This window comes from Camarhynchus parvulus, chromosome 28 (assembly GCF_901933205.1).
Source record: "Camarhynchus parvulus chromosome 28, STF_HiC, whole genome shotgun sequence".
NCBI classification, from domain to species: domain Eukaryota; kingdom Metazoa; phylum Chordata; class Aves; order Passeriformes; family Thraupidae; genus Camarhynchus; species Camarhynchus parvulus.
Genome location: NC_044598.1, coordinates 2,580,886 through 2,608,545, shown reverse-complemented (window position 1 = coordinate 2,608,545; position 27,660 = coordinate 2,580,886). Strand labels below are relative to the sequence as shown.

Genomic DNA, 27,660 nt, shown 5'->3' with positions numbered 1-27,660 from the left:
GGGCGTCATCCCGGCCTCCTTCCCGCTCTGAACATGGCTCCTCCCCGCCACCTCCCTCCGCCTACCGAATGGCGCCGCGCACCGGCGAATAGCCCCGCCCCTTGCCCCGAACGCCGCCAATCGGCTTCGCGCGGGGAGCCAGGGCGCCAACCCCGGGAGGCGGGAGGTCCCGCCCCCCCGTCAGGGTGACAGCTCCGCTGACCAATGGAACGCCGGCGCGGGCGAGGCGGGCCGGGCGGCGCCGCCATTTTGTGAGTCTATAACACGGAGCGGTCTCGCTCGTCCCGCTATTGCGGCGCCTCCACTCCGCTCCCGACGGGTCGTCTGCGTGTGCAATGGACGGGTGAGTCCCGCCCGGCGCCGCGCCGGGGCCGCGAGCGGCGCTGCCGGGCCCCTCCCGTGCTGCGGGGGCGCCCGGGTCGAGCACCCGCGCCGGGAGCCGTGGGGCGATACCTGTGGGGGGCCCACGGGCGCGGCCGGGGCGGGCGGGGGGTGTCTCGTGTGGCGGCCGGACCCCTCCCCACGGGCAGCGACGGGGGAAGCGGGGGCGGGCCCGGTGCGCCGCCTCGTGCGAGCTTGCCCCGCGTGCTCTCCCACCGCCCGCGGGTCCCGGCCGCGGAGAGCTCGGGGGTCCCGCCCGGAGGGGCTCCGGGGGTCCCGGCTGAGGGGAGCTGTGGGGCCGCCGGCTTGAGCGGCTCAGTGGGACCCGCCGGGGGCCAGGCGGGGGGCGGCGGTGTGGGAGCGCCGCGGGGCGGGTGGGGGCTCGGGCGCGACCCGCGGGGGCGGAGCGGGCGGGGCGGGCGCACCTGGCGGGGCGGCGGGCGGTGATTCACGGCCGCGCTCCCTCCCATTGTCTGGCGCTTCCGCGGGCGGGGGCGGGGGGGGCTCTCGCTGGGTTCCTTTTGTGACCGGTTCTCGCTCGCCCAAGTTTCGCAGTGGGGGGAGGAGGAGGAGGGCGGGCAGGGCTCCCTCGCCGCCTCACCTGAGCGCCGCAGGTACGGCCGCGGGCCCGGCCCCGCTCCCGTTGTCCCGCGCAACTCCCGGAGAGAAAACTTCCCTCCTCACGCTGGGACTCGGGGAGTTTCCAGAGCTCAACTTTTATCTTGGGCAGCGTCGATTCCTCTTTAACCACCGCCCGGCGGGGCCTCTCTGCGGCAGAGCTCGCTGTAAAGCGGCTGGTTTATCAGGGGATCTCTCTCGAAAACGAGCTCTCCGTGCTTCTTTTCTCCTGTCTGGCGTGGGTTTTTTTTTTTTTAGTGATGTGGTTTTTTGTTTCTTCTAGCGAGCAGTAGTTAAAATATTTCTAAAGGCCTCCGAGTAAGCAGTTTGTTTTCCCCGAGCCGTAAGTACGGGAAGCCCAAATTAGTGCCTTCTCGCTTTCTGCCTCAGAACACTGGTCTGGGCGTAGTCACATGTCTGGGCTTTTTTACACGCTGAAAAGGTGGCGTCTCAGTGTTGTTTTCATCTTAGAACCCGTAGAAGTACTGTATCTTACAATTTTTGCAGTCCAGGATCGCTCTGCTGCTTTTAACCAGTTGCTCATCGTGTTGAATGATACTATTAAAAAAAACCCAAAAACAACCAAAAAAACCAACAACCCAAACAGATTCTCAGCGCATGAGATCACGCATTCTAGTGGTAAAAATCGGTTCGTTATCAGCTATAGTTTCAGGGAAGGCGGATGTTTTATGCGTGTTCAAGTAGTTGCAATTTGAACGTAGAAGTTGTAGTGTAACACGTGAGTTACTCCTCATCTTTTGAAGATCCCAGTGCAGGATCCGTTTGCTCTGTAAAAGTGTCTCCTGCTGTAGCTTCAAAAGCTGCTTCGGAAAATAGTTTTAGGTTCTTGCCGAGCTGGCAGCAAGTGGCCTCTGGCTCAAGGCTGCTCCCATCTCCTTCTCCCAAAAATGATCCTGAGCTGTGCCCGAATGATCCCCTTTGAATAAGTTGCTTTGTTAAAGCATGTGAGGCGTCCTTATGGGCAATCCTGCTTTGGAAAATGACCTGGAGGTTTTACTGGTGCTGCTTAATTTTTCCTCTTATTGCATAGGAATTATCCCATTTTTCCACGGGAAAAAGAATTTTTATGAAGGACTTTATTGCCTCTTCTTCTGGAACTGGGAAAAGTTTTAATCCCCTCCTGAAGGCTGATGTGCAGGACAGAAGGAAGCTTGGGATAATTTACCGAGGGGGTGTGTGAACTGGAAATACGTTGCACGTTTCTTGAATAAAAATTCTGAAATACTGTTAAAGCTTGTTTCCTTTGAAATGTGTTATCAAGTGGGTTACAACAATATCCCAGGAATCAATAGTTCTTTGGCAAATAAAATTACTTTTCCTGTTGCATACTTCTAAATGCCATCCCCTGCTAAGGCACTTTATGTAAAACATTTCCTGTGTGAGAGGCCCACAGGAGGAACAGGAAGTGGGAGAAACTGCTCTGGGGTAAGTTCTGGAGTTTGGGAAATGTGGGGCATTCCCTGTTCTTTCTGTGCTTTGTTGGCAGTAGGGTTTTTTTAAGGTTCTGGAAATGCCTGGATTAGTGTTTATGTGCTAGCCATGGAATGTGTGCTGTGTTTAGGGATGCTGCTTCCTTGAAGTGCTCCATGCAGATGGGTTTCATTAGTTCATTAGAGCTGCCCCTCGAGTGCAGCCAGCCCATCCCAGGCCTTCTCCCAGGACTTCCCTGGAAAATCAGGAACTATCGCGTGGCTCCAGCTGCAGAGCTGGGTTATGATGACACGGCACGTTGGGGGAAGAGGAAGTGTGAGGAGCTGAGCTGGCTCCTGCTGGTTCGTTTGTAAAGCTGGGGACACTTGAGTGGCCTAACAAGATCAGACAGGACTTTGCTACAGGAGGAGAGGCAACAAAAACTAGTCAATGCAAGTTTTCTCACATTAAATCACCGTGTAGAGTTGTTCTTGAGCGCTTCAGGTTTCTTATTGTTGGTTCAGGAAGGATTGCCCTGCCTGCTGTGTGTCACCCTGCTCTGTGGAGCTGCTGCAGGTCAGTCAGCTGGCCACTGCTGCATCCTGTGCTCTGGAATTGCAGGCAGCTCTTTGAGGAGTGGAACCAGGCAGAGCTGTGTCAAATGGTTCCTTTCTACTCTACGTTTTGGGTTGCTGCTTGACAGGGGGTTGGAATTTATTACAAAAAATACAATCACCAGTGCAAGGGTGTAACTAAATCCTTAGGCCGTCTGGGGCACTCCCATGGAACAGTAACATGGGGATGCTCTAAGGCTCTGGAAGATCACCCTGGTCCAACATGCCAGGCTGTAGGCAAGCCATTCTGACTGCATTGGTGCACGTTGCTGTAAGGAGGTGTGTGGTGTGCTATAGAGTGTTCAGTGCTGATGGGATCTGGTGGGGTGCTCTTTTTCATCTTAGTTAATCAGAAAATCTTCATTTTAGGAGGCTTAAGTTGTCTAAGGTAGAGTTTAATAACTGGGTTTTTTTGTAGAACTGATAGAGGAATCCTGTGTAGAGTGTACCCCAGGCTGGGATTGCCTCAACCTCTGGGCACTCTGCTGGTCTGGCCCTGCTCTGGCAGTGCTGGCGTGGCATGAGGGCTGCTGTGAGCCCTGGCTCCTTCTCTGCTGTGACCTGTGGCTCTGTCCCTGGGACCAGCAGAGCTCTGCTGCTGGTCTCTCAGCTGTGCTAGAGCCTGCCTGGGGCTCTGTGGGTGTTGGGGGCAGGAACTTCAGAAGGGGATGTTGGTGACAGAGCTGACTCGTGATGCTTTTCCTCTCGGTGTGGTCAGAGTTGAGGTCACGTTGCTGGGCTCGGGGGGGTTCACCCCCACCCCCTGCCCTTGCAGGAGGAGCAGATGCTGCCGTAGGGAGTGGGAGAGCTGCAGTTTTCTGCCACTGCTGGGTCTTGGGTCTCCACCATCACCATCTAATAATTTTTCCTTGTATAAACTGTCCTTGGCTCACCTGCAAAGACAACTGTGCACTTTGACTTGCTTTTTTCTTACTACTGTAAACTATGCTGGATTTTTGTGGCAAACCTATCTAACTTTTTTAATCCTTTTCTTTCTTTTTTCTACAGCATTGTCCAAGATATAACAGTTGGTACAAAGGTAGGCACTTCTCACTTTTTCTCTCTTTTTACACTGCTCAGCATCTGACCTAGTTTTAGCCTCACCAAATGTAGATCTTCAGCTGTAAAGGGTTATTTCTGGTACCACATAAATCGGTTTTAACCAGAAGATAATTTAGTTTCATGTGCATTTAAAACTTATGCTATGGCTCAGCGTTTAGCTCTTGTCATTTAGGCAAGGATGATCAACTTTATTGCACTTAGAAACAGCCCTTTCCCTTGCTAAAATGTCAAGCCATGCTTGTTACTTGTGTGCTAGACAATGCTTCTCCATGAAGAAACTGGTCCTTTTCCTTTGGAGAACTCCATTTCCTTTGTTTGTGTGAATTCCTGCTCAGTTATATGTCAAAAATCCTTCTGCCACAAAAGGGAGGGTTTGGCAGCTGATTTTTATCTCCTGTGGGTACAGTAAATATGACCTTTGGCCTTGTAGTCTCAGGTTTGGAAAGGGCAGCCTTAGCCCTAAACTCAAAGTGCTGACAGGAGGCTCCTTATCAGCCACGGGTGGCAACAGGCGTCACCTTCACTGGATCAGCACCAGTGCTGGGAATGTGCAAGGCCAGAGTGGGCTGAAGGGTTAGGGTTTGGTTTGTACGTTGTAACTCTGGGGTCAGAACTGCAGTGAACCCTCTGTGTGTGTGTGTTGGGTACTGGCAGTGCAGCTGAGTGGCACATGGGGAGGCAGTGACCAAGAGCTGCCAGAGAGTGGCCACTTGAAAGGGCCAGGGGAGTGATGGGACTGATGTGGGGCAGAGCTGGTGCACTGCGAGCACCAGCAGCCCTGCAGGATGGGCTAGGAGCATCACACAGAAGGTGCTGTTGGCCAGCAGATCTTTGTGTTGGAAGGACAGAATGAGCTGTGTTGAGCACAGACAGCCTGGCAGTGCTTTAGGGGTCTAAAGGGGCTCTAACAGCTGTGGGGGAAAGGTCGTTCCTGCTTTTCCTCCTGCAGGAATCTCAAATTTGAATTAATGATAGTGTCTGGTTCAAGTAAAAATGCTGACTGATGCAAGGAGCTCAGTTTGCCATCGGATGCGAGGAGAAGAGGCTTGAGCCTGGACAATAAGGTTGGTTAATAGTTCATAGCCATAATGAAAGGTGGACCAAGGCATCCCTAGAGCAGTTTGATACCTCTGCTGGGAAACTGGTTAATGTCGGTTAAGGTCCCTTGGTTTTTAACAATGTGTAATTTGTAACTTTCAAAAGTGGTTTTACATAACTAAACCAGGAAGCTTCTGAAACTGTAGTTGTAGATCTCAGTGAAGCTTGGAATTTTGGGGTGTGGGATTGCCTGCCTCATTGCACCCATCTGGGCAATTCCAGACCCTGGTTGCAGTCAGATGAGGTCTGGAGCAATCCCCTCTGAGTGCCTTCACCTCTGGCATGGGCCAGCATTGTACCCACAGCTGTGCTGGTCAGACAGCAGGTAGGGAATGGTGAAACTAAATTGTGCATGGAACATGAGGTTTCTTGTCAAGTCAGATCAGGCAGGTTTAAAGAAAGTTGAATCTAAGTTTAAAGAGTGGCAGAATCAAGCAGGAAAGCTGAATCATCTTGGTAAAGGTAAGCTTTCAACTGATTTTTGCTGTAGCCACGTTATCTGATTTTGTTTAAGTCATTGAATGTGCAGGTGTAGCTCTTGTAATAGGATTCCCTTCGTTAGTGCTTGGGTTTCTGTTGGTAAATTGGAGTCTGTGCATTTCTGAGAGCAAAATGAAGCTTCTCCTGTGCTGCCATCCTGTGCCTGGGTCAGCCACATCAGCCAGCCTGCCCTGCTCTGGGGTCCAGCACAGACTGAGGTGTCCATTCTGTCACCTGTGCTCATGAGAGCTTCCTGGCTGAAGCACCAGATCACCCATGGAGATCTGAGCTGGAAAATGGTTTTTAATCTGAGGTGTAAATTTACTCACTCCTGATATGTGTGTACACAGAAGGTAGGAATTTGTTTGGGTGTTGGGAGATGACAGTCCCCAAAATCTGTCAGCTCCTTGCCATGCTCAGTGACCTTGTGCATGATCTGATACTGTGACTGGAATGTCCCAAAGCTGGCTCAGACAAGTAGGAAAAGTGCCTGTGACTCAAAGCACTGCTGAGCAACGTGTCACAGCAAACTCCCAGTGGCCTCTTGGTATCTTCTTGCTGTGAGTGCTGAGCTTAACTTGGAAGTTGCAAACTTTATGAAAGTCAGTTTCTTTCAGTTTGCTCAACATTAGTGCTTTAAAAGGCAAGCTGCTAGCATATTTTATTTTCTCACATCCTTAATTTACATTTTAAGAGTATTTACACCCACTTATTAATTTTTCCGAGGTCTTAATTAAATTTAGTTTCTTTAACTTAAGAAGCCCCCAGGTGTTCCAGTGGCTTACTCTTCTGAGTACTGTACTGCCCAATGGTCTTGTTTTTAATCAGGTGTAATTGTAGTAGCCATTCCAGGCTCCTCAGTTTGAAGTGTGTGAATTTGTTTAGGAAGCTCATTGCCATTCTGGTGTGGGGATTCCTGATGCACAGCCTTCTGGAATGTCCTGCAGATCAGAAACACATGATCTAAGATTTACTTCCCATAATTTCACTGCTGTCTGAAAAGGAAGTAAGTATAGCCCTAAGATGGAGACATGGAGTTTGAGCTCTGAGGTGCTCTTTGACCCTGCAGTTGCCTCTTGCAAGTCTGATCAAGGTCTCACACTGTTGTGTCTCTTTGCCCTTTGTTTAATTTCCCTGCATATCACTGTTCCTTCACACTCTGAGAGGATGAACTGTGACACGTTGCTGTTCTTTAAGTGAAATTGCATTTTGGTGATTGGAAAAGTCTCAGAATACTTTAGGTGCTGAATAATCCCATAGTTTCTTGGCTAAGTCAAGCTCTGCTTGAAAGATTTCCCTTCCAGAAACCAAAAGCGCAGTTGTGTGGCGTTTGAGAAGTTAATTTTTAAAACAGGCTTTGCTGGAGTGTGATACAGGCTGACTGCATAGAAGTGATTTGTGGTGAAGCCAGGATCTTTGCCATGGGAACAGCAATTATGGCTTCAGGCAGTGGGCCAAGAATGTTGTGAGGAAATTCCAGTCCCCTCCTATGGTTTTAGTTAGAGGCTGCAACAAGCTGGCTCTTGTGGCCTCCCCATCAGGCGTGAGCACACATGGGAACCACATGTTGGTGGCAGGGGACAGGGATGGCAGTGGCTGCTGGGTGGCATCAGGTCACCTGGGTGTGCCAAACAGCTCCATCTCACCTGAGAGTGCTGCTTTGTGCACCTGAGTCTTCAAGTCATAGATCTGTTAATAAAATGGTTTTAGAAAATACTGGATATAAACCTCAGGCCTGCTTTGACCTCAGTCTGTGGTGATTTAAAAAAGAAAAAATATTTAATACATGTGAACTCACTCAAGTGCACATTTTTAAGTTGTAGGGATGGACTTTGGTCTCTGACATCTGTTTCAGGTAGTGTCAGCCTGGTAAACACAGGTATGCTGGTGCTGCATTTCTTGTCCTCTCACACCAGCAAGAAGAGGAAGTATTATTTATTTACACATTCCCCGTGGCTCTGGTACAACAATTTCAAACTTCCTGTGAGAACACATTGAATGCTGTGCCCAGTTGGGCCAGTGTTTGAGCCCTCCCATTTGTGGTGCTGCCTCTGCACAGCCACAGTTCAGGTGCAGTTGTGCTGCCTGGAGAGTTCCTGCTAAACCCAGGTGTTCCCCTGACAGATGAGGTAGAAATGTCCTTCCATGAGTTCTGTGTTCCTGGAGTGACTCATTCAGCACTATTTCTCCCTGATAGGATTTCTGTTGAGCTTTGCCAAGGCCTCTCTGCTCCGTGGCAATGACTTGAAAACTCAAGGTTGAGTAGTTCAATTTCAGCTTGGGAGCGGTGGATCATAAAGCCTGGGTGTGTGCTGCCCTACCGAGCCAGCATGACTGGATTGCTGCAGCACTTGGAGTTGAGGAATTTTGGGCTATTTAAACTGGCCACACCTTTTATTTGCTCAAAGGGCAGGTTTGTTTCACAGGGTGTCTCCATAGTAGCAAAGACTGAGAAGGAAAGTTAGGAGGGGCTGAGAGATGAGTGGGTTGAGGATCCGGCTTTGCTGTGAGGCTCTAATGGAGCTCATTGCCAAAGCACACGGGGTGAGCAGGTGCAGCACTAGAGGGTCTGGTGGCTTTTAGGAACTCCAGGGCCTGTCTGCAGCCTCTAGAAACAGTGCTGGCACTCGCAGCAGAACTGTGTGAGGAAACTGCCATGCTCTGACTGTCTCACCCAGCTTCAAAGGGGCTGGGAGTGTGTGTGTGCCATCGGGGATCGCAGTGGGGAGCCTGCCATTGGCTGCTTTGTGGGGATATCAGCCTCAATCTTGTCCAGCAAGAGGGAGGCTGTAAGAGTTTTAAAAGCCTGAAGTGGCAGGTGACTGGTGTTTGGCTGAGCAGAGTGTGGGTTGAAAATGTGTCCCCTGTGCCTGCCAGCTAGGCTGATGCCTCTGCCACAGATCCACTGTCCATGGAATATGCTGACTGCTGGGCTGGACTTAATTTGATTAATGTTATATGTGTTCTTGTGTTTGAATTGGTACATCAACCATGAGCAATTTAGTGAATTAAATTGATCCCAACTGCTTTGGTTCTGATCAAATGATAAATTGTGTGTCCAGTGTGTGAGTGACACCGAAGTGGGAGCAGCATCACACTGTGGAATCTTGAAGTTGTTTTGTGTTGGCCTTAACTTCCCAGCTTCCTGGAGACTCTTGGGGATGCAGGTGTGTGTGTGTGTGTATTCTTCAGAAGTGTTTCACAAAAAAAGTTGACTCATGGTTTGTTTGTGACCCAAATTGGAAATGTTTTTCACACTATAAATGACTAAAGAGTGCTGGAGGCAGGAGAGGGGAATAGGGGGGAAACATTAGTGAGTTGTGCTGGATGTGAGTCTTTGGTGGAAGGCAAGGAAAACTGGCATCCTTCCTAGTAGTTTAAATTTAGTTCCATTCTTGAATCTCGAATCTCTCAGCAAAAAATGTTGGAATGTAACATGAGTGTGGTGATGATGATGATGTCATCAGACTGGATTTCTCTTAATAGTTTCTTTACAGAGATTTGAGCTGTGAACTGAAGGATCAGAGCATTCCTGCATCCCTCTGGGACTGACCTCGCACAGCCCCTGATGAGCCACTTGCTCCTCCTGTGCTCAGAGGCATTTTCTTGCCTCTTTGATCAGAGCAGAGGGGTTTTGTGAGCTCAGTGGTCTGACTCATTTTTTAAAAACTATTACAGTGGTCTTTTATTGGCTCTACAATATTTTTCCGAATTTAGAGAAAGTGAAGAACAACGATGCCCATGTGCTCTGGCTTCTTACAGGACAGATTTCTTTTCAGAGGGGGTTTCCAGGTGCTGCTGTTCCCTGCTTTGCTTTCTGTAAGTGCCTGTTAGCTGATGGCCAGCTTGCCTCCAAAATCCACCTTTTCCCTCTCAAAGTACTGCTAACCTAAGTCTGTCAGAGCTGTGTAGGATGCTCCACATCCAGAGACAGTCCTGCTGAGTTTCCTCATTGAAGCAAGGAGAGAAACAGCTTTTTGTAGATCTTGAGCTTGACCAACCTGTCTCCTTCCTTCCCACGTGATCTCTTTACCTTTCCTTTAATTTTGCTTTTTGTCTGAAAGTTGATTAATATCATGTGTTTGACTTGAAATAAATATTTTTATAGTGGTTTAGTTTGTGTTTGTTTCTAGCCTTTTCCACAGGCAGGATGGAGTTGACTTACTGTAATCCATTTAAAATAAGTGCTTGATCTTAAGTAGATAAAGGATTATATAGGGCAGCTGGGAATTTCTGCAGCACTTCTAGGTGTGCTGATAAAAGCTGAGACAATCTCTGGCTTCATTCCAAAGTGTTGTAAGCCAGGTAAAATCCTACTGGCAGTGAGGCAGTATGGAGTGTATGTGAGTGAGCTGTTGCTTTTTAAGTAAGAGCCTGGACAGACTAAAAATTCTTAGACTTTACTTGTTAAAACTTTAAAGCAAGGCAAGGCTTAGAGTTTGGGGTGTGGTCAAAAATACAACTGGGGGAGATATGAAATGTTAAGCTGTACCTTGCAGCAGCCTGCCTCTCTCTCCCTGAGTCTGAAAAGAGAATGAGGGAATTGTTGAGCAGGGCTGCCTGGAGCATGGTGTGTGATTAAATTAGTACAGCTTGGGCAAGGGGCCTTCTGTAGCCAGGAGCATCAGGCCAGAGGAGGCTGCTGGCATGGAAACCCCTCCCAGTGGGGTTTCCCTGGTGCCAGTGTGCTGCTGGCTGGGGATTCGGGTGGTGGAAACAGCCCTACCCTGCTCTAGGTGGGATCTGGCTGTGTAACTCCAGAAGTGGTGGTTGTTTTCAGTCAACAGGAACAGGAGATTTGTTAGTTCAAATGAGGAATTTGATGTGCTGTGAGCACACTGTGGCTTCTGTTAATCTCGTCATAAAAATACCAGCTGTGGAAGAATGGCTGAGCAGAAATGTCAGTGTAATTAATGCCTCTGGGAGCAGGGATGGGAGCTGGGGGGTTGGAGATTTGTGTCTTGAAGTGCAGCTGGGCCTCCCTGAACAACCCAGGGAGAGAAGCAGTGCTGTGGGTAGATATAGGTGAGCACCAAGCACCCTCACAGCCCTTGGCTGGGTTTCTTCCTTTTTAAACCTAAATTCAATTATATGGAACTTCAGAATCAGTAACTTCTCTCCTGTCTTTCCCAGTATAATTCAAAATACCCAGTGGGTGTGTTGTTGGTGAGAAACTCTTCTAAACCTGTTCAACCAACCAGGCTTGATTTGGTTCCTCTGCCTCTACTGAATTGAGTACTTGGTATGAAACATTTGAATTTATATCATGGTTTTAAAGAAACTCTTTAGTGTTTCTAACATGTACTGACAGAAAAGAGTCTGAAAAGAGACTGATGATCCCTGCAGTATAAGGGCAAGGGAGGCTTTTGAGTGCTCATTACTGTGGGCATGGTCATAGAGAACTGGCTTTCGGTTTGCCTCGAGTTTGGTTGTTCCAAAAAAGCAACTATTTCCTGTGGTTATCCAGTATCAGCTCCAACAGGAACGGAGGAAGAACAGCTGCCGATGAAGAGTCATGGTTCATGCAGCCTCCTTGTGCTGGGGAGGGCATGGCAGCACAGGGTGACCACTGAGGCTCCTTGGGGCACTAGGTCTGCTCCTCTTACTCTTCAGCAGCCACTCCTGCACTGGGAGACATGGGGAATAACTTCAGTGTGACTGCACAGTACTACATGTACTGTGTGTAAACTTCCCTGTGCAGAGAAAAGACTTTGGAATAACTGCCTTTTTTCCAACCATGGCAGTCTTCCCTCCTTGTTTGCATGTACTTCCAGCTGGGAAGCTTACAAATTGACTGCTGCTGCTTTTGATGTTGAACAATCATCCCCCCTCTGCCTCCCTCCCGGCGCTGGTCGCAGTGGGCAGCACAGGCTGTCTCCAAGATAAGAGGGGAGTGGATTGGAAATTGCTCTCCTTAAAGAGACATGGACCTGTAGAGCCTGGCTGCAGTGACATCCTTGTCATCCCTGCCTGTGAGGAAGTTCTCAAATACTCAAGAAAATGTGTATTTTAAACAAGCCATTAGGAAAGCTAAATTCTTTCCATAATGGTATAAATGCTTGTTTTTTCAGTTTATAGTTTCCTAGTGTTGCCTCCGTGAGAGCCAAATATGTGGCTCATTCTCCCAGTGTTTCCATGATGGATTGCAGGAGCTGCCCACTATGTTTGCACAGACACAGCAATTTGTACTGGGGGAGTTCTGGATGTGCAGAATTTTGCAAGTTAATATTTAAGAAGATGTTTTAAAACATTCAAGTCCCGTTAAGGCCTGATGCAAAGGCTTTGATGAAACCAGAAACACCTGATTATGTGGGTGGGGCTGTGTTTTGGTGAGTGGCTCTTGTCAGTAACTGCCAGGTGTATCCCAGGCCGTGGCACAGAAAACCATACCTGGAGTGGCAGCAGCAGTGCAGGCACAAGAGTGTTCTAACAGCAAACCAGAGGATTTTTTCTAACTTTGGAATTATGCCTTAATTTGAGTCATCAAAGGATGGGATCACAGTCTAATAGCCTCCCAGCCCAGCTTGCCTCTTGCTGCACTCAGGAATCGAAGTGCTAATTAGAACAGCTGTTAAAAGGCCCATTCCTAATGACTGCACCATGTGAGGAGGAGGAGGAGGAGGCCCAGGCCAGAGCCTTGGTGGGAGCTGGTCAGTGCTTGCAGGTGACCAGCAGCAGCTCATGAACAGTGGCTTGGAACCTGGCCTAATTCTCGTCTTCAGGACATCAAAGTCCTTGAAGCCTCTTTGAAGAACTGGCAGTGAGTAGTCAAACGAGAAATTCAAGATTTGAGGGGGAAAGAAAAAAACCCAAACCGTGTGTTTGTAGCTGGGTGTTCTGGGGCTCTCAGTGACCTACTTTCCCAGCCTGTCTGCTGGGGGAGTGCACAGAGCTTTTGTTGTTGCACGGCTCCTGTTTCTGCAGGTGCCACCAGATACAGGGTGTGTGGAAGATAAGGGTTTCTGGTGCCATGGTGTGGAGCAGGGTACGTTTCCATTGAGGTGGGTGGGAGCTGCCAAGGCAGGGATGAATTCTGAGCTTTTTTCTATTGATAAAAGCTTTTTGGTGCGGCGCCTCTGTGGAAGAGAAATGTAAAAAATTGTGAAAAAGTGCTGTTGTGTGTTAGATCTGTGGTATCATGTTTGCTCACAGTTTACAATGGAATTTCAAGTCTTCTGTGTAATTTACTTGAAATTAAACGTTGCTGATTGTAAGATGTGTATGCAAGTAGAGATTGTGCTAAGAAGTCATTCATAGGCATGTTTGCTTTTGTCTTAGTAATGGTTTTTTGTATCTACTACTTGGGTTGGACCAGTCCTGGTCAGTTGAGGTGATTTAGGTGACTTTACAGAGAATGCTGTATCAGAAAATACCTTCTACCAGGTCAGGGTGCTCCAAGCCCTGTCCAGCCTGGGCACAAACACTTCCAGGAATGAGGCACAAAATGCACAGCTTTGATTCATAACTCCCAAGTCATTCCCAAATAGTTTTGGCAGCTTCAGAGTGAAAATTCTGTGGGATGGGAGTAGTCAGAAACCTGTTTTGCCACGTATGACAGGAGAAGGTGCCTGGTGCGCTGTGCTGTGTGTAGTGGCTTCACACAACTCAGCAACACTCCAGCCCTGAGATCCCTAATGCTGAGCTGAAAAGAGATACTGGATAGTGCTGCACCATTACCAAACTGGATCTGACTGATATTTAATTCATGGAGGTGAGCTTCACTGCCCACTCTCAGTATGTTTTCACTTACACTTGTGTTCAACTCCTCTCCAGCTTTCTCAGTTGTTCTGCTTTAGGAGTGCCTGGATAGAATTGAGTAAAATGCTGTCCATTTATCTGTCATCTGTTCTCTTCCAGCGGGCAGCTGAGGAGCTTTTCTCTCCTTGTGTTACTACTAACGGACCCTTTATCATGAGCAGCAACTCTCCTTCTGCAGGTAATATTGCATGGAAACAAGCCCAGTAATTTATAAGTACTACAAGGAGGCCTGAATTTTCCTTCTTAAGTCATAATTTTAAAATCTCTTCATTTTTAGTACTTACTAGGCCTTTTATGGGATGGTGCTGAATAATAATAATAATAAATGTCTGCCAGCAACACTAGGCCAGGTGGAAAGGAATAAAGCACCAATCTGGGGTTAGTGGCTCAGACTTGCACTAAAAATATGAGTGGGTAGGTGTGAGCTTTACACAAACTAGGAAATGGCCATGGGAGAATTGATTCCATTGCAGTGGCATTTGGCTGTGTCACTCCCATCGTGTAAATTGAGGGAAAAAAGGAGTAAAACCATGTGTCTTCAGACTCAGGTTAACTTAGACTATGGAATTTCTCTGTAATAGTGCAGTAACCAGCTGGGTAGCAGAGCAGAGTGGGAAATGCAGGCTTTTTCTTCCAGACCCTTCTCATCAGCAGTAACTCTTGCTTCTTACAGCTAATGGAAACGACAGCAAAAAGTTCAAAGGTGATAACAGAAGTGCCGGGATCCCATCCCGAGTAATCCACGTCCGCAAGCTCCCCAGTGACGTCACGGAGGCAGAGGTCATTTCTTTGGGCTTACCCTTTGGCAAGGTCACCAATCTTCTGATGTTGAAAGGAAAAAACCAGGTATTGTTTCCCTAACTGGAAGCATGGATTGTGTCAAAGGCTTGATAAGTTTGTCATCAGGAAACCGGCTCCAAGTTGTTTAAACAGCTGCCGTGTGTTACGAGTCAATAAGTTCTGCATACTCTTATTTTACTTTTCTGTGATTATCCCATGAGCTGTAGAAAATACTACTTTCAGGCTGCAGAAGGAGCTCAGTCCATAATTACAGGTTGTCACTTATAATTAGTGTTAGGCCTGGTTTGGAAATTGCAGGCCAGGGATTATTTGAACAGCAGTGCCATGAGTTGGCCTTTTTCACTCAGGCTTGCTTGACAGCTGAGTTACCACTGTGTAACGTGGCATATTGAGGACACCTTTACAGATGTAGTAAATGAGCTGGGTATGGCTGAAATACTCTTGGGTAATGGGGGCGGTGTGCAGTAATTTGGTAACTAAAATTGTCTTGCAAATTAAGGAGTAAAAAAGCAAGCCAACTTTAATAATTGCTTAAAATATTGTCTTTAATCTTAATTATGAAAAGGTGCCTCTGATATATTGTATGGTGTGATTATATGCAAGTGCTTGCTGCAGTGACTTGCTACAATCCCTTGCTCTGTTCTGAAGGAGAGAAGCCCCTAAGGGTGTGGGGCAATGTAGGGGCTTTCTGCCCTGGAGAGAAGTGAAGAGTCTGGATTGTTGCTCTATTTTTGTGTTCTTGCAGACACATCTAAGTACACACAGCATGGAGATGTTAGGATGAGACTGAAGCTTTGCATTAAATCAGTCTGGAGAGAGAAGATCCTAATTTGCACTACTTATAGTTGGATTTTAAACAGTTTTATGTGTAAATGCAGTTGTGAAAACCCAACCCTGTTGGAGGGTCAGGGTGACCTGGTGCTGTCCTGGTGTGACGTGTCCCTGTTGGGTTTCACTTTCCAGGCTTTCATAGAGATGAACACAGAGGAGACAGCCAACACCATGGTGAACTACTACACCACAGTCACTCCGGTGCTCCGGAGCCAGCCCATCTACATCCAGTTCTCCAACCACAAGGAGCTGAAGACAGACAACTCTCCAAACCAAGCAGTCAGTTTGTTCTCTGCATTGTCATCCCAGGGAGGGTGGGACACAGCCAGATCTCTGCTGCTGGCTTGAGATCAGTGGGCTTTAGTAACATCTAATGCTTTAGGATGTTTTTTTGTAATGCTTAAAAAATTTCTGTCAAGTGCAGCTATGATGGGGCAGAGCTCATGTGTGGTAGAGCACAGCCTGGTGCTGGTAGTAGCTTTGAGGTGGCAGCATCTGAACCCAGCAGGTCTCAAGGCTCTAAGTCCTCAAGGGTCTCTGCACCACATACTCTGCAGAGGGGAAAAAATTCCTAGTTTCAGCTCAGCCCCTTTTGGCAACCTTTTAGGACAGGAACACAGGAAAGAAGTTCAAGTGTGGTGGCTCTTTGCCAGTACATGCTCTTTGCACTCCCTTTTCGAGCTGGTTCCAATCAGGATCAGAGCCCCCAGTGCTGTGCAGATGGAATGCTGCTGTTCGGTGCCTTTCACAGCTGGAGTACAAGTGTGCTGTGTGTTAGGGGGCTCTGCAGAACCCCAGGCACTTCTCACTTCTGGATCCCTGTGGCAAATGTGCATCAATCTTTCAGTCTTGTCACTTTGTCTCGGATTCTGGAGACAGATTCAGAAAAGCCCTGTTTTTCCCTTTTTCTAAAAAATAGGATAATATTGCTGCATCAGTTTATGCAGAGTTTTGCCATAGCATAGTATGGTTGATTTAGTTGGCATTTTTGCCTTGTCCTTACTCATTGGGGTGGTCTTTATTGGCTCTGTCTCAAATATCCCCCAGCCTCTGAAGCAGCACAGTTCTGCTCACTGCTGAATCCAGCAGGCTGTTTGCAGAGAGAGGGAGCTCAAGGAGAGCTGACTGTGTGTTTTTTGGAAGCAGAAGTGTGGGTCTAACAGCTTTTTTTGCTCCTGCAGCGTGCCCAAGCAGCTCTGCAAGCCGTGACCCAGGTGCAGGCTGGGGCTGTGGCGCTGGCCGCCACGGCTGCGGCCGTCGATGCAGGCATGGCAATCACTGGCCAGAGCCCTGTCCTGAGGATCATTGTGGAGAATCTCTTCTACCCTGTCACTCTGGATGTTCTGCACCAGGTAAAACATGTCACCACAACTGCTTGAAGATTGTTCTGGAGGAAGGGACAGCAGCATCCGGTGTGTTGGCGTAGTTGCAGTGTCTGTGGTTTGTGTTTGTACAATGCAAGTTCTGAACAGAACTGTCAGACTTTTCTGAAGACCATACTCCTACAGGAGATGCTGCTAGTTTTAGTGCCCCACTCTTGCATTATTTTAACTTCCAGAGATTTGAGTCTTAGTCCACTTTATTGGATCAATTACAGTTCTTCAGGTTATCTTTAGGTTTTAGCAAAAGTAGCTGATCCTCATCCTTCTGCTGGGGAAACAAATACACTGTCCAGCAGCTATGTAGGCAGTAGCCATTTTGGAAAGTCACCTCTGTCTGCTGTGATTGCTTAATGTTATCTTCATGTTTAAACTACAAGCTTGACTGCATTTAAGAATTCCTGAAATTCCTTCAAGAGGTCGAGTTCCTGAAGGTGTTTGTGAATATTCCTGTTAATTAACCCAGAATAAACAAACTGTACTTAGGGAGCAGTTCAGCCATTCTGGTGTGTTCTAGGCTGATGCCATGATGCCAGTCAAGCAATGCCCACAGTGTGGTTTAAAACCTTCAGGGCTCAGTTGAAAGGCTGAAAAGACTTTTGTTTCTGCTTGTAATAAGAGATCAGTATGAAATTATCTTACTGTAAATGTGATAAGATGCACAAATATTATCTTGCAGATCTTTTCCAAATTTGGTACAGTCTTGAAAATCATCACATTCACGAAGAACCACCAGTTTCAGGCCCTGTTGCAATATGCTGACCCCATGAGTGCTCAGCATGCCAAACTGGTGAGTGCTGGATTATTCTCACTTGAGTTTGCCTTGTTTAATCCAAGCTCAGGGTGGGTTTTGGAGTGGGCTGACACCAACATTACCCCAAGGACAAAGTGTGAGTGGGAGGGAATCGCTTCTGTATGTGACTTGGAGGCTGCCAGAGGGGCTGAATGAAGCAGAGCTGTCTCCACATGAGATACCTGTTCTCAGGTGGGGCTGTGGGATGGCCTAACACCTTCCCTCTCCAGAGAGCAATTGCTGTGAGCTTGGTCTGAATGCACTTGGGTGAGGACTGGTTTTGTTTCCTCTCAGTCTCTGGATGGACAGAACATCTACAACGCCTGCTGCACGCTGCGCATCGACTTCTCCAAGCTCACGAGCCTCAATGTAAAGTACAACAACGACAAGAGCAGGGACTACACCCGCCCAGACCTGCCCTCTGGGGACAGCCAGCCCACCCTGGACCAGACCATGGCAGCTGCTTTTGGTGAGTGTTAACAAGTGGGAACAGGACAAAGCCAGCTGATGTGTGTGTGTCATGGTGAACCCCCTACCTGCACACCCCCTCCTTCTTTTCATTCTCACTGTGCTCTGAGAAGTGCTTTGTCCTTGCAAACACCACCTGGGCTCAGCTCTTTTTCATGACATTTTTCCAAAGGTGCCTTATCTTGCACTGACTGTCTGCATGCACACCCTTTGCAAATTTGCTATAGCAAATCTGAAAGCTAGGTCAAGTTACAGTTGTAATTTAGCCTAAATGCTATTAAGTGTTATTTCTCTTTTAGAATGTTACAGTTAAGCTCCAAATTTAGGTGTAAGTCAAGTTAAAGTACTGTGAAATTGAAGTGTTGAGCTTTAGGCAGCATTCCTTTTCATCATTGTTTACACTGTTTTTACACACACACATACCTAGGTAGACATCAATTCCTTTCTGTTTTGATTGCCTGGATTTTGTTTGGTTTTGTTGTTGCTTGCTTTCCCTTGTTGTACCTTAGTTGTCCTTTGTAAGTAGAGTTAATCTTGCCAATTAATCTTGCCAATTGTTGTGCTTTGTAGTTTAATTAAATGTAACTTTTGCTTATACCCTTGTTGGTGATTTTTGGGCAAACTCAAGCACAGTTGTTTGGGACAGTGTGTCAGGAGAAGGGGAGGGGATGTCATCCTGGTGTATTTGGTCCAAAACTTTGAATAGAGTGTAACTGAGGCAGAACTTTTGGGGATCACTGAGGATCAGATTAGTGCCAAATCCCGTGGTCGGTGCCTCTGGTGCCACCTGGTGTTTGCCCAGGAATTGGTTTGGTGATCTCTGAGAGTCCATTGTTACATGAGAGGCATTTAGGGTTTAGCTTTCAACTAAATGCTTCTGTTGAAGGACATATCAAGACACTTTGGCTAAGTTTAGGGAGGTTTAGGTTTGATATTAGGAAAAAGTTCTTCACCCAGGGGTAGGTGGGCACTGAACAGGCTTCCCAGGGCAATGGTCACAACACCAAGCCTGACAGAGTTGGAGAAGCATTTGGACAACACTCTTGAGCCACGTGGTGGAATTGCTGGGTCTGTCCTGTGTAGGGCCAGGAGCTGGACTTGATAATCCTTGTTGGTCTCTTCCAACTCAGAATATTACATTGTTCTGTGAAGTTTAGAGTTTTCCTGTTGTTGGGGCATTTTTTAATAATGTGTCTGTCTTTCCCAGGTGCCCCAGGAATAATCTCTCCTCCATATGCTGGAGCTGGCTTTCCTCCCACTTTTGCCATTCCTCAGGCTACAGGTACTGTATTTCATAAGTTGAAGTTTTATGTAGGTTTTGTGTAGCTGAAGCCATCTTCATGTTTAAAATCAAAGCAGTGATGTTTTTGTTTGGGTTAGCCATGTAAATTGTAAATGCTGGCATTTAGACATGGAAGGAATGATGATCCAGTACATCACCTCAGCTAGGAATGCTGTGTGCAGCTGCAGCACCTGTGGGCAATGTCCTGGTGATGGGAAGAAAATGCCTAAAGCAGGATGGAAGAAACAGTAAAGGCAAACTTTGAAATAATATGGGGAAAGTGGTGAGGAGATCGAAGTTCTTGTGCTTTGAATTTCCTCTTGTCATTACAGAGGTTAGGACCTCTATTTGACAGCTGTAAATGTGGTCAGAAGCAAGGAATGTGTCAATTTTTTCCCTAAATATTTTGAGAAAGCTGATATTTAAGGTGAACTTTGAAGTTTACAGCTCATGCTGTAGGTAAAAGATCATTGCTGCTTCCAGAAGTAGCCAAGAGTCTGAAAGATCTGAACAAGAGTCTAGAGGTGCTGACCATGCTTGCAGGAGTGCCAGCCTAAACAAGCCTTGCTGGGGTTTTCAGCATTCCAAACCACGTTGGCTCTCTGGGAACATGATGGAATTCCCTTGCTTATGACAAACAGAGTGGGCTGTTGAGGCGTTGCTGTTTTGGTAACATCCAGCCCTGCTGAGGAAACAAGAAGGGCTGCTTTGGGGATTAATCCATGGAATTGACTACTAGCAGTTGTTTCTTGAGCTCTAAAGCTCTTGCCCTTGAAGAGCTGGTACTGGGAGCAGTCTAAGAATGCCTGTGAGTCCAGCTGCAGTGTTTTCCCAGTCAGGAGAGCTGGGTGATGGTGGCACAGGGTACCTGGTGGTTGCATGTGTGATGAGAGCACATTGTGCATGCCCTGGTTGGACAGACCCTCCCCATGCCCCGTGTGTGAGACCTGCCCTGCACAGCAGAGCTGAGGCTTTGTGCTCATCCGCTGCTTGTGAAACACGCTGCAGAGTGCTGAGGCACCTGCTCAGCACCAGGCACTGCAAGAGCAAATCCTCTTAGAAACCAGAACATTTCCTGCAGCACCAGAAGCAGAGGCTCCTGTTGCCCTTAGGATTACACAGGCACTTTTGGGAATGATGACTTGCATGGTTCAGAGGGTGTGCTGTTCTCCCTTCTGGTGCAGCAAATACACTAGAGTACGTGCTGTTAATTCTTTACTGGTTAATATTCTTTAATTTCCAGGCCTGACAGTTCCAAGTGTTCCTGGAGCACTTGCTCCTTTGGCTATTCCAGCAGCAGCTGCGGCGGCTGCAGCAGGACGGATTGCCATTCCCGGCCTGTCTGGGACAGGGCACTCCGTGCTGCTGGTTAGCAATCTGATCCCAGAGGTTAGTGCAGTCCTAACTTTACTTGGTTTTTTTCTCCTTCCTGTTATCTCTGCTTTCACTTTCTGAAGACAGATTGGGCTGAAATTCATTGAAAGTGAAATCCTGCTGTATCCAAAGGAAGCGGCACCTCTAGAGCAGCCGCTGCCGTGCTCTGACAGCCCCAGGTGCAGGGCAGAGCAGTACTCTAGTTGCTGAAGGGAAATGGGAAAGTCCATCTCAGACTGAAATTGCTCTTCCTTGGTTCAAAGCCAAGGATGCTGCCTGCCTGCTCTTGTCCCCCAGAGACTACAATGCCTGTCCCTTCCTTCCTCCCTGTCCATTCCCATGGAATAGTGTCATTTGGGTCACAGAGTAGCCATGTCCATTCCTTTTCCTTGGCATGTTGTAGTTTTTAATACATTAATTCAGAACTACAGAGAGGCTTCATGCTGACCTTTGCTCTTTCTGTGTAGTGTCTGGATCCCTGCTAGCTTGACCTTGTACCTGTGCAGTGTTTCCTCTGCCATGTGCTTGCACATTTCCCCCTTCCAGGATTCCTGGAAGTTTTTCCTTAGCTAAACCCCTTAACAGCTCACAGTTTACATTTTCAATTCTACTTAACTGAGTGAGTTGAAATATTTGGATTTCTCTAAAAATAATGCAAGTAATATTTGAACAAAAGCCTTGTTTAATGAAAGACAGCACCATAAGGGAATTGGATATGGGGGGCTTGAATTTTCCTTCAGTCAGCCCCTGGATCTGGTTGGATTGAAAGTGTAGAACCTCTGGTGTTCAGCAGAGTGATGAGGCTCTGCTGAGGAGCTGTAACTGGTGGGACTGTGCACACACGTTAATAGCACTTTGCAAAGCTGTAAAACTTACCAGTGATGGCAGAGTCACCACAAAACCTCTTTGGATCAAAGGGGAAGCCTGGATGTGATGAATGATCAAAATGTTTAACTCTTAATGAGATGAACCAATTGGATCATGTTTCAGACTGCTCTTACCTGTCATTGCTGTTCTCTCCAGGGCATGAAATAACAGCAGGGGCTGTGGAACAGTTTTGGGATTTGCTGCTTGTGCTGCCTGGAAACTGCTCTGCCATTCCAGGGACTCTCATCTCTGGTTTGTTCTACCATAAGCCCTGATAATCACAGGCATCATTATTCCAGAGCACTTTGATGCTTCCTAGTGTGTGTTCCCAGGAAGCTGTTGGGTGCCTGGATGGTAGTGGCAGGACAAGGGGCTGTGCTGCACTTCTCAGATTTCTCACAGCTCTGTTTAGGCAGGAGCAAGCAGTTATTTCATGCCCTGTGGTTTTTTTTGAGGAGCTCTTCACTCTCCATCCAGCTTGTCTTTGGGCTAGAGAGACTTTGGGACTTGGACTGAAGCTGTGAACTAACAGACATGAAACTTTTTCCACTGCCTGTATAATCAGTGTTGTAGAAACTTACCTGTGCCACAACCAGTTAGTAAAGAGACAGTATGGCCTGGAGTGACTGCTCTGCCATGGGGTTTTCCTGAGTGGGAATCATGGGAGCTGAAATGGCTCCATTTTTCCTTCCAAAAGAGTGGGGGCAGTCCACACATCTCAGCTTGGGGTGACCCAGTACTTTGGGTTTCTGCATGGTGAGGTCAGGCCACAGAGCAGGAAGGGAACAGTCCTCTACAAACAAGGTACCAGCTCCTTATCTGAGTGCTTCCAGCAGACCTTGGAGTGGGATTTGTGGCAGTACAGCTGCTCATCCACATGACCTGTTTGTTTAAAGCAGTGGTTGGTATCCAAGGTGGATGTTCCTTGTTTCTTTCCAGCCAAGTATTATGGCATGGATTGCTTCCTGCAGTTCCTGACCCCAAAGCAGCAAATGAAACTGTGACTTGGTCCATGAAGTCAATAATTGTAAACAGAGAAAATATTTTTAGTAGAATTTTAGGGAATGCCATTGAATTGGTTATTGCAGCCTGTGGAAGTCACTCTGGGGGAATACTGTCTCTTACTCCTTTGTGTATCTGAAGTAAAAATGCCTTTTCTTTATCATTGTGTTCCACTAGGTAAAACCTATTAACTGTTTCTGTAAGCAAGTTATTGTATGTAGAATTCTATAAATCTGACTGATGGAACACTACATATTCCTTATGTATTTACTGACCTGTGTTTTTTGCTACTTTTTTCTTTTCTCCCCATCCCTGAATTTTTTTTCTTCCCCCGATCCGGAATTTCTTTGCCAACTGACTGCACGGTACTTCTGCTTCCTGTTGTTGCTTGAAACAAAAAAAAAAAAAAAAAAACATTCCCCTTCCAAAAAAAAAAAAATAAAACAAACCCTGCTCTTCGGAAACCAACCTGCCCTTCAATATTAACCATCTTGAAAACTTCATCATCCATCAACCAATTTCGCCATTTCCTGCGGGGACTCTGCCCTTCCTCGTTGTGGACGATTTGTGCAACCTCGCTCTCCCCTTCGATTCCTTACCTCTTCCCTGTCCCTCCGCTGCCTTGCTCTGCTGTTCTCTAAAGAGAGTTACACCCCAATGCCTCTTTATTCTTTTCGGTATGTTATTATTCACACTTTTTATTACCTTGTTTTTCATTTATTTGAGATTACTTTTTGATACTTCAGAAATGTACAGTTTGCAGTTTGCTTTTTTTTTTTTTTGAATGCATAATTTTGATTTTACATTGTTTACTTAGTTTGCTGTTTAATTTAGTTTGCCTTTGGTTTTGGTTCAGTTCTGCATGGGTTATTGCTTTGCATGTCTTTGATAAGAGTTTTAAATTGTGAGAGCATGCGAAATTGTCCAGTCTTCTGGCAGTAAGATTTTGGCTTTTTGCTGAAACCCAATGTCTTTTCTTTAATGTATTGTTCCATTATTATTCTGCTATATAAGAATTCCCTTAATTAGAGCAGAATATGTAGCCGTGGTTGGAATGAGATCAGTTCTGGTTGGGAATGGATGTTTTTGCTGTTGGATTGATTAGCTGATGTTAAGTTGAATTAGATTTTTGTTTCCCTACCTAAGACTGTTCTTGTTTCCTCCCTCTTTGAAGGAGTCTATGGTGATGTGCAGAGGGTGAAGATTTTATTTAATAAGAAAGATAATGCCCTGGTTCAGATGGCCGATGGGAATCAGGCCCAGCTTGGTAAGCTTGGCAGGGTCAGACTCTGTGGGCAGTTAGGGATGAAAAGGGTCGTTAAAACTTTCTTTTTGGCACTTTCTTCTCTTCCAGCAGAAGACCCAGATGTATCCAGGCCTTGTGGGGTGTGGCTGTGGGGCATCTCTGGGGCTGGGGTGGCTCGTGGGTGCGAGAGGGAAACAGGCAAAGAACACGGTGAAGCAGAGGGACCCTGCAGGGTGTGGTGTCTGCGAAGGCAGTGAAATTCTGGCCTTGAATTCATGTCTGGACCAAACTGAAGTAGCCTGCAGTCAGGTGTGTCCTCCCCTTGCAGCCATGAGCCACTTGAATGGGCAGAAGCTCCACGGGAAGCCGATCCGTATCACGCTGTCCAAGCACCAGACAGTGCAGCTGCCCCGCGAGAACCAGGAGGACCACGGCCTGACCAAGGACTATGGCACTTCTCCTCTACATCGTTTCAAGAAACCAGGCTCCAAAAATTTCCAAAACATCTTTCCTCCTTCTGCCACTCTTCATCTGTCCAATATTCCGTAAGTGTCAGCAGGGAGAGGTCCTGTGTGGCTGAGTATTGAAGTGTTTGCAGCTCTTTGTTGCTGTCAGGAGAGCTCACTCAGCTCCCTCTTCCATTGTCTTGCCTTGCCAAGGGGCTGCTGGTAGGGAATTTAGAAAACTCTCATGAAAATTAGTTTTTTGAGATTACCTTGGTCTGTCAACGTCTTTTTGACTGGGAAAATTTTTTGTTTCAGACCTTCAGTAACTGAAGAAGATCTTAAGTTGTTATTTTCAAGCAATGGTGGGATGGTCAAAGGATTCAAATTCTTCCAGTAAGTGTTTTGTATTATGTCCTCTCCTTACTTTGGGCTTTTCATATGGGAAGGGTGGAAGTACTTAGTTCCAGTCAAAAGGCTCAAAGGTGAGCAGAATCCTTTCTAACAGTGTTTGACTGTGGAATATAAAGGATTCCTGAGTAACCTTGGGCTGAGCACTGAGTGAGCAGTAGAGGTGCATGTGCTTGCCACGGAGATACTCCTCTAAAGAGTGAGTGTGCTGCAGGTCTCTGGGGGGTTCATTCTGTGCTGGATGGAAGAACTTGGATCAAGTTGGGGAAGCTCCTGCAATGGATCTAAACATGCCTGAAACTTGTGTCTTATCAGGAAGGACCGTAAAATGGCTCTGATCCAGATGGGCTCTGTGGAAGAAGCCATTCAGTCCCTCATTGACCTCCACAATCATGACCTGGGGGAGAACCATCACCTGCGTGTGTCCTTCTCCAAGTCCACCATTTAGAGCTTGGGAAGGCCTGAGTAAAAATGGACTTGACTTAAAACCTCTGGGGTTCAGCCTTGACCTTAAAAGGCTGGACACCAGGGTTTCAACTTCCATCATTCCAGAAAAAAAAAAAAAAAGCCACTTTAAAAATGCAGCTGAAGTGACCTTAAAAGACCAGAGATTTTATTTTTTTAAAGAGAAATCAGTTTACCGGTTTTTAAAAAAAAAAAAAGAAAATTAATTCCTCTTGCTAACCTTGCGGTGATGGGTAACAATCTTGACTGTTCCAATAAAAATCACAAGTTCAAGTTTACACTATGGAACCTGCTCTGGGAAATTCCCCTCCCCTCCTGCTCCTCCTCCTCCCCCAAAAAGCAGATCCCAACAAGTTTTATCAGGTTTCACATTGATGCCTTTTTTTAATTTCCTTACCCATCCATGCCTTGAAAGACCTAAAACCACTGTGTGAATTCACTGTAGCGCCTTGGAGTCAGGATTGTGGTGACCAGGAGCTCCCAACCCACCCAGCACAACACTCGGTTGCGTTGATCCCACCTTACCTGTGCACCTGCTGTCCTGTGCCTTAAACCTTCTACTTCTTTGGGGAAAACATCCGAGCTGCAGGGAGGGGATGGGCAGAGCTGAGCGGGGGAGCGGCTCTGGCTGACGATCAGCAGGGGGAGCTGGCAAAGTGGATAAAGGAAATTTTTGGGCTGTGACTCAGGGCAGTCGTTCTCCGCTGCCCCCTGTTGTTTGTGTGTGTCTCGATCTCCACGCGTGCCCTGTGCCACTTCCCAGTCTGCTCGTGGGTCATTGCCACCTGCAAACTCAGGTGGGAGTTACCTGAGAGCCTTTGGCTGAGCAAAGCTCTGGGTGGGGGAGCGTTCCCAAGGCCAAATCACATTCCAGTGTCAGGAGCAAGCCTGCAGGCTCTGCCCTCACACAGGGACAACAGAGCCGCTGTGGGACACTTGTGAAAGATGAATCAGTTTGTCAAAATTGTGTGTGTATATACCTAAATGCTTGGCTAGGATTTGGAGAATCCTTGGATACCCCACAATTAGAAAGGTGCCTGCAAGAGGTACCTTTGTGCCCCTAATTGGAGATTAACGAGGCTGCTGTAGCTCCGCCGTCGTTCTTAGAGCATGTCTTCAGCATTTGAGCTTTTGTTTGAATCCTTGTATTATACTTTGATGCCGTTGCTGTCCTCTGTGCCTAGCAATATTTCCAGTTGACCAAATATTCTAATCTCTTTATATGCAAAAGAAATAGTTTTAAGTACCTTTTATAGAATGATAAGATGGTATAAACGTAATCTAAATTTACTCCTTTGTGGTATTACCCGTGTATACTGTACTTTATTTTCTTTGTTTTGTAATTAAAGCTGTAGGGCAGGAGTAGTTTCCAGGCTGAGGTCGTGGCTGAGGATGAGCAGAGCCGAGGGTGTGAGAGAATGAGCACAAACAGCTCAGAAATAGAAGGAAAAGGACCCAGGCTAAAGATTTTTTTTACCTTTTGAACCTATAAGCCCAGATGTTGTTCTAGGAAGGGAATTTATTAAAAGTAGAATGCAGCAGATCAGTTTTTCCCAATGATACAACAATTTTTATATTTTTTTTTTCTGGCTTACAACTCTTTCCCGGGCCATTCTGCCTTCTATTCCGTGTGATCCGATGTTGCCTTACATTTCCCTCTAACCTGCAACCTGTTCGGATGCAAAATAACAAGAATCTTGTACTTTTTTTCAGGGTTTTTCTGCAAATTGTGGACCAAAGTTTGTTTTTTAATTGTCTTAGTGTTGCAAGTTCTGATTTCCTTGCTTGGTGTGGGAGCTCTTGACTTGCCTAGCACTGAGTGTTTGGAAAAGTCTTAACTTTCTGTAGTTCCTCCCTGGACTCTCAAGGATATGAATTATGCTGGAGAAGCATGTGAGGTCCGAGTGAGGGTCCGCCTGGTGCTGTGGTGTGCTGGCTACCCCCAAAAAGGGCAAAACCCCTGCTTAGAGCACCACCCCAGCTGCTCTTGGGTACCTCTAAATCTGTGCTGGAGCCAGGGATCTCTTCCCTGCAAAGCTCCCCAAGGAGCAATCCTGCAGGAGGGCACAGCCAGGGTTCTTGTGGCTATTGGCTTGTCCCCTCCCTAGTGAAACACCTCCCACAAGGGGACCCAGCCCAGCAGCACTGGGGTGACTCAGTGCCCCCCATCACCCTCCCCTGCTCTGGGGAGGCTCCCGGGGCCGGGCCCCGGCTGGGACACTCTGGGTGTCCCATGGAAATCCCAGATGGATTTGGGGTAACCAGGCCCCCCAGCCCAGCGGGTGCTCCCTTCGGATCCTGTGTTTGCATGTAAAGAATGTGAGTAACTAAGGGTGTACATATTTTTAATTTTTTTATACCTGTTGTAAGACATGAGGGGCAGCAAAACCCAGTTTTTTATGGTGACCAGATGTATTGTATATTTTGATAACAGCAATTCCAGGTTCAGTATTGTGGAAGGTGGGTGGGGAGGGGAAGTGTACACACCATCAGAATTCCATTGCCTCTTTCAAAGAATGTTTGTAATGCAAAATGAAATGAAATTAAAACTATTTTATAACAACCTTTGTACCTTTCTGTAGCTCCATTATTTCCTGTTGAGATTGTAGAAGCAGTTGGTGCCCAGTCTGTACTTGTGCTTTCAATAAATTCTTCTGTATCCTTCACTCCTGATCTTCCTCCTCTTTATTGTGCCTGTTTTGCTTCTGATTTTTCCTTCTCATGTAATTCCAGCTGCCTCATTTTATTTTAACTTTGACTTTTCCCACACTCTGGGCTGGCAGTGCGTGTCCCTGTCTCCATGGAGCCATGGGATGGGGTCTGACCTGGAGAGAGCCCCAAGGCCCGAGGCTGTCA

General features: G+C 47.1%; 1 protein-coding gene across 2 annotated transcripts; it reads left to right on the top strand.

The window, feature by feature from the left end:
* The first annotated feature begins 177 nt into the window (after positions 1–177).
* Positions 178–27,470, top strand: PTBP1 (polypyrimidine tract binding protein 1). Of its 2 annotated transcripts, XM_030966496.1 has the most exons (15): positions 178–343; positions 4,053–4,083; positions 13,542–13,620; positions 14,116–14,288; positions 15,207–15,353; positions 16,256–16,426; positions 17,133–17,243; positions 17,541–17,715; positions 18,922–18,996; positions 20,240–20,385; positions 22,883–22,916; positions 23,414–23,506; positions 23,814–24,030; positions 24,247–24,324; positions 24,655–27,470. In XM_030966496.1, the coding sequence occupies exons 1-15, from the start codon at positions 336–338 to the stop codon at positions 24,785–24,787; spliced, it is 1,671 nt and encodes a 556-aa protein (XP_030822356.1). In that variant the 5' UTR covers positions 178–335; the 3' UTR covers positions 24,788–27,470. The 2 variants fall into 2 exon arrangements, with proteins under 2 accessions (XP_030822356.1, XP_030822357.1); XM_030966497.1 differs by lacking the exon at positions 4,053–4,083 and having other exon boundaries at positions 221–343.
* Positions 27,471–27,660: the final 190 nt, after the last annotated feature.

What these genes read in the sequence shown, in the direction of transcription:
- PTBP1 (XM_030966496.1), top strand. An exon ending in CAGCAACTCTCCTTCTGCAG is followed by an intron (nt 13,621 to 14,115) that starts GTAATATTGCAT and finishes TGCTTCTTACAG; the next exon opens with CTAATGGAAACGACAGCAAA. An exon ending in ACAACTCTCCAAACCAAGCA is followed by an intron (nt 15,354 to 16,255) that starts GTCAGTTTGTTC and finishes TTGCTCCTGCAG; the next exon opens with CGTGCCCAAGCAGCTCTGCA.